The sequence below is a fragment of the Centroberyx gerrardi genome, unplaced genomic scaffold (genome assembly GCF_048128805.1).
Source record: "Centroberyx gerrardi isolate f3 unplaced genomic scaffold, fCenGer3.hap1.cur.20231027 Scaffold_129, whole genome shotgun sequence".
In the NCBI taxonomy this organism is placed as follows: Eukaryota; Metazoa; Chordata; class Actinopteri; order Beryciformes; family Berycidae; genus Centroberyx; species Centroberyx gerrardi.
This window is the reverse complement of record NW_027605268.1, coordinates 3,128-9,500: the sequence shown is the minus strand read 5'-3', so window position 1 is coordinate 9,500 and position 6,373 is coordinate 3,128. Positions and strand designations below refer to the sequence as shown.

General features: G+C 38.4%; 1 protein-coding gene across 1 annotated transcript; it reads left to right on the top strand.

The window, feature by feature from the left end:
- Window positions 1-335: 335 nt before the first annotated feature.
- LOC139925656 (arrestin-C) lies at window positions 336-5,113 on the top strand. The gene is made up of 15 exons (XM_071917123.2): window positions 336-356; window positions 1,122-1,190; window positions 1,311-1,371; window positions 1,483-1,527; window positions 1,647-1,840; window positions 1,984-2,043; window positions 2,148-2,224; window positions 2,341-2,476; window positions 2,574-2,658; window positions 2,801-2,873; window positions 3,102-3,239; window positions 3,391-3,468; window positions 3,574-3,597; window positions 3,698-3,751; window positions 4,568-5,113. The coding sequence occupies exons 1-15, from the start codon at window positions 336-338 to the stop codon at window positions 4,587-4,589; spliced, it is 1,137 nt and encodes a 378-aa protein (XP_071773224.1). The 3' UTR covers window positions 4,590-5,113.
- The last annotated feature ends 1,260 nt before the right edge of the window (window positions 5,114-6,373 follow it).

The window sequence follows — 6,373 nt, the reverse complement described above, 5'->3', positions numbered from 1 at the left end:
TTAACAAAATTGTTTTTTGGTAAACTAATTTGATTGAAATGAGATTGGATGCATGCAGGGATCAAAAGCGACAATCCATTCACAAACACACAGAAAGAAGCTCAGCAGCTAGTGTCATGACCTTACAATCTAACATCTAAGCAGAGGCATGTAGAGTGTCTGTCACTGCTCCAACACTTCAGGCTTATAGGATATGGATAAATCCTGATTAAGACGGATTGTGTGGATTTGATCTTGCAAGAGAGGTTTAGAAGACAAAGGAAAAGTTTTAAAGGGATTTCTGGGCACTCACCAGGAAGAGGCAAACACCACAGAGGATTACTTGTTTGCTAAGGATGCATCCACAGAGCAAAGGGGTTGCGCACAAGATTAGGCAAGATTAGGAATATTAATTTAATCAGTCAATATTTTGGGATGTTGATGCAAACAATGCACAGTTACCAAGTCTTATTTAACAATCAATGTAACCAGTCTACACTGCATGGCAGAGTTTCAGAAGAGATAAGTAGGTGTTTCATACATCTTATGTGAGGAGTCAAATCAGCCTGCCTACCTGATGTAATACTGATATTACATAAATGCTATGCTATGTCCAGATTAGACAGTTGTGCCAGCAGGTGCCTTGCCACCCTAAATACTAATCCACAGTCACAGAGCGGGTGAAGTGGGGGGGGGTTCATCCTATAATTGGAACTGACAACTGACAGCAGAGTGGTAGGTGTAAGACATCATGGCCTAACACCACTGCAGGACTGGAAAAAGATAATGAATCATACTTGGCGCTACAACTGCTCGCTGTAATGCAATGCAGTTGAATAAGACAGGGAGAAAATTGGACTGCATTGTTTTGGCATCTCAATTGAGCTTTTTTTAAATGTAGCCTATGTTTTTATTTTTTCTGTTTTCTTGTATATATGATATTGATGTTACTCTATTGTTTGTAAATCTTTTTTTTTATCTCACTGTACTTTGTTTTGAAAAGTGCTATATAATTTAAGTTTATTAATATTATAAATATTATCATTATCATCATTGTTGATATTGTTGTTGTTATTATATTGGATATGTGGAATTGGTCCTGAGTATCTTGTGTTTGTCTCATTTAGTGACCTTGGCAATAGTCTAATTCATTGACTTTTCTTTTTCACTTTCTCTGTAGGGTTTTCAAGAAGACCAGTGGCAATGGCAATGTAAGTGGCCTCTCTAACATAGTCATTATAGGGTATTTCTCGGGCATGGGGAGGAGTACAATTTGTAGCTCTAGCAACTGCCAGAAATAACTCCAAAACTTTTCTCTTATTCTCCCTCAGATTGCCTTGTACTTGGGGAAGAGAGACTTTGTGGACAATGTGGATTCAGTGGAAATAGTTGGTGTGTAGCACGATGCTTCTGACTTCCATGTGTGTTTGTGCATGCTCATGTGTGCGCATGTATGTGTGTCTTTGTATAATCTAGTGATGTTGTTTCTCTTCTTATTTGTAGATGGGGTGCTGAAAGTGGACCCTTCTGCTCTTAATGGCAGAAAAGGTACTTTTATCTCATTCACTGTCTACTTTGGGAAAAAATGTTAAAACTTGTGTCACCTGAATTCAACTTACCCAACACACAGACTAATGTTTGAGACTATGTGTCCATTGCCTTTGCAGTATTTGTCTACCTTGCTTGTGCCTTCCGCTATGGCAGCGAAGACTTGGATGTGATTGGTCTGTCCTTCAGGAGAGACATCTGGGTACAGCGTGTGCAAATCTACCCATCTACAGGTGCAAACCCACCCAACACTCCAATGCAGGAAGCCCTGTTGAAGAAAGTTGGAGAGCAAGGACATCCCTTTTCTTTCCAGGTGAGGGAGCATATATCCCTCACTGTTGCTTCAGAGCAATGCTGTATAGATCAACCATAAATCATTGTTTTACATGCCCTTTAATTTTACAATCATCATGTTCAAATGTATCCATTTGTGTGCCTTGTTCCCTCCTGTTTCAGATGCCAGCAAATCTCCCATGCTCAGTCTCCTTGCAGCCTGGGCCAAACGATGCCGGCAAGGTACTATTACAGTCTCTTTTCCTTGTTTCTTTTCTCTAACGCTCATAAGTTACTTTTAAACTTTTCACATACAAAACATTTATTTTGTTCTTGTCCTGTCGCAGGCTTGTGGTGTTGACTTTGAGGTGAAAGGCTACGTTGCCAATCATGCCGACAGTGCAGATGAGGTCATTGAGAAGAAGTATGTATGCTCCCAGTCAAACCATATTGCCAGTCCAGTCTTGCATGCTGTAGCCTAAAGGAGCAGTAGAGGGCTTTCCCCTGACTCTCTTTGCTTGTGTTGTTTTCTGCTCTCAGGGACACTTGTCGTCTGATGATTCGTAAAATACAGTTTGCACCATCTAACACCAAAGCCGGACCCAAGGCTGATATCACCAAGCAATTCATGATGACTGACAAACCAGTTCACTTGGAGGCCTCCCTTGAAAAAGAGGTATGCGACACAATATGCACATTTAGCATTACATAATAATACTAATTGCTAAGCTAATTTTGCTAGATTCAACAAAATGTATTGTTTTCACTCTTAGACTTATTACCATGGCGATCCAATCACCATTAAAGTAAAAGTCAACAACGAGACCACCAAGGTTGTGAAGAAAATCCAAATATCAGGTAGGGACAAAGGGTTAAGTTATATTCATTTAAATGTGTGTGTGTGTGTGTGTGTGTGTGCGTGTGTGTGTGTGTGTGTGTGTGTCCAACCACCATACATTTTAGCTGATGATTCTGACAGAGCTTTATTTTTTCTGATTAGTTGAGCAGTCAACATCTGTAGTGCTCTACTCATCTGACACTTACACCAAGTCTGTCTGCAGTGAGGAGTTTGGGTGAGGATTTCTTTCTAACAAATGTGTCTTTATTTCAGTTTCAATTCAATTAAGTTAGGCTACTTAGTCATTGTTATCTGAATTGCATTTTAATTGTACTTTTTGGATTAAAGAAAAGTGAATTAACCCCAACAAATCTCTGTTAGACAAACCGAACGTGCATTATAGTAGTCTTAACAATGTATTTTTAGTTGAGAGTCACAACCTCTACTTCAATGCCATACCCAGGGAGACAATAAATGCCAACTCAACGTTTGAGAAGAGCTTCCAATTAATCCCCCTGCTGACCAACAACAAAGAGAAGCGCGGCCTTGCAGTGGATGGACGGCTAAAAGACGGGGACACCAACCTAGCGTCTACCACACTGTAAGTCAGTCATAAAGTCCCACACCGATGGGCTTACACTGAGCCCAGGACGGGTCTTCATCCTCTTATTCTTTGAGTGCTGGTGATATAACCCTGCATTGTATCATCCACTTATTCTGTCTTAAAGCAAACTATTCCTGTCCTCTCACAGGAGTCAAGGAGAAAAGGAGATGCAGGGAATCATTGTCGCGTACAAAGTCAAGGTTAATTTGATGGTGTCCAGCGGAGGGTAAGGCCTAATTCAATAGACAATACTTTTGCATGACATTTTTTCTCTTCATGTCAAATTGTGGACTAAGAATTTGTTGTAATTGTTATTTTTTCTCTTTCACAGCCTATTGGGTGGCCTAACATCAAGGTAAATATTGATTTCCTGCATGCTTGGTCATCTATCAGTGTGTTATTGATATGTGAGAATAATATAATTTTTATTGAAAAAATTCTATTTTCATTTTCAGTGATGTCACAGTAGAGGTTCCTCTGCTTCTGATGTCCCCAAAACCTGCAGGTGAGTGCATTGCTTTGTATAAAATCTGCCATTTAAAATCTACCTATGACACTTTACATCAACAAAAAATATAGCATTGAATCTTCTGTAACAAAACTGATTAAGATGTGTTATGTCCTCTCTCCTCCCATGCTGCATCTCATTGCTATACACTGAGCAGAAGTGTAAGTATAACACACAGTGTGACAGGCATCCCTATCACTCTTGAAATGTAACCTGTCTGTGGCTGTGATGTGTGTGGCACACCGCTGATGCTTTCCCTTTCCATGAAACATAGACGAAATTTGAACACTGTGTTATTCAGTTTACTTCTGTCCATGTCACAAAAACCAGTATGATCAAAGTGTATTTGCTGTATTTGTAAGACTGGTATCTACATAAAAAGGTCTTTCTTGAGGTGTGGTAAAAGTAATATATAAGTGATATGATGGCCCTTGAATGAGTGCAGTTGTTGTTGTGCAGATGTAGCCACCGTAGAGGTTCATGCTACATTGTTGTCACATTGTTGCTCCACCTCCAATAAGAATTGTTTGGAAGATCCTTAAGTACTAATGTAGGGTGTATGCAGATTTGGGGAACCTCTACAATGGCTATTACTGTACTTACTACACTCTATTAGATATTATGCTGCAAAAAGAGGAAAGCTGCATTATGTTAATAAAAGTGAACATTTGCATTTTAGCAATGTTATTCTTGCCTTTGCTTAACAATGCCATACCTATAATCTGATGCAGTAGCCTACATTCCACAAGATATGTTGGTTTGACGCTGGACTCAAAGAAGCAGCTGATGTTGTTGTTTGTCCATTTCTTGACTCTAGATCGGAGATCAAACTGGAGTAGAGTTCGCCATGGAGGGATCAGAGGACCACAGAAGGAAAATCAACTCACTGACAGAGAACAGAGAACACAAAGGAACTCATCACCACCAACGAAGAAAAGAATCATCAAAGGATGATTACAGTTACTACAAACATTTTCTTATTTCCTCCACCTATACATTTCTCTCAGGCGTTATTGTCAGAGCTACATCGCTGGAAAAAGAGGCTCTGAGTCCCAAACTCCGAGCAACATTTCTCTGACTGGGGCCTGCCATCATACCAATGAAATAAAATAAACATTTGTCCTATATTTTTTCTTTTACAAAGGAAATGTCCCATAGTTTAGAGTGTAGACATGTTCTTTTTTGCATGTGGTATAAATACAGAAGCTGAAGAGCTTCATATATTCATTTTCTTTATTGCTGTGTCATTAGGGTCATGAGATAAAATGACTGAATGTACAGCTGCGGGATGAACACCCTAGAAAACCCCTAACTGTGTCAATCTGTGAAGACAACACAAAAAATAAACACATTGGTTCCCTAATTACGCCCTTATCTTTGTTTATTTTGCTCAGTATTTCTATGTCAACACTTACTCTTTCTATTTAAGATTCAAGATTCAAGATTCAAAACTGCATCCAAAAAATGCCAATTTGAAAAAAAAAAAAAAAAGCCTGATTTTCAAAAACAAATGTGAATATATCATTAAAAAAAAGAGCTGAACAGACTTTGGGAATTCATAGCACTTAAGATTATTATATTTTTTCCTTAATAGGCCAAATTCATAGTCAGTTTTACTTTCATGTCAGCAATCATTTTGTCAGAGGCAGTAGATATTTCAATCTGGAATATAATCAATTTGAACTCATGCCTTGCTCTGAATTCCTAACCATGCAGCTAAAGATGAAAACAGGCAATATAAAATATCACAATATTCACCTCCAAAAGCATAGTACAAAGAGCATAGTATTAGGATGACAACCATCATCATCATCATTAGCCTTCACATGGCATATCCCGTATAACCCTACAGTCTGTAAAAGAGAAAATAATGTAAACATAGCCCCTCTCAGACTAATTACTTAATGTGTTAGGAATCACAAATTTAGTATGAGGAAAACTTAGCTTGGATGCCTTTCTGTATGGCTTAGAAGTGTAGTCTCATGCACAGACTACACCTGTCAAAGTTAATAGTATTGAAATAAAAAAAAATCATGCAAGTGATTTTATCATGTAAATATCCTAATAATAGCCATAGCCTAAATGAAATTTAATGTCATGCAAACAGGATGTATTGCCAATCATCAATCACATCTTCTATCATCTTCACAACACAACGAGTTGCTTTAGCCAATACTGCCACATCTATGACAGATGTGGCAGTATTGGCTAAAGCAACTCGTCAGAGTGAATGGAGTAAGCAAATCCCACTGAACTCCATGTATTCCCCAATGAAAGTTTATGGTAAAAACCTGTTAATTTTCCTGTCTCCCTTAAGAGTGACACACAGTTTAATACTTTTAGACATGTAAAGCACAGCTAGAATACGTCTTATGAGCACATATGTGTACACACATTTTGTGCCACACTGCACACAACACACAAATGTGCAGCATATTCCATATTCACATCAGAGGAATGGGAACAAACCTGAATAACATAAACACACTGACTGTTGCACATAATGAAAAGTAGGCTTACAAATTACTGTTTAGTGAGTCTCGTTTATTGAATTATTTTGTAAACGAGCACTCCCTACTCTGGTTTAAGTGTACCCTACAGTATTTGTACTTGAGTAAATATT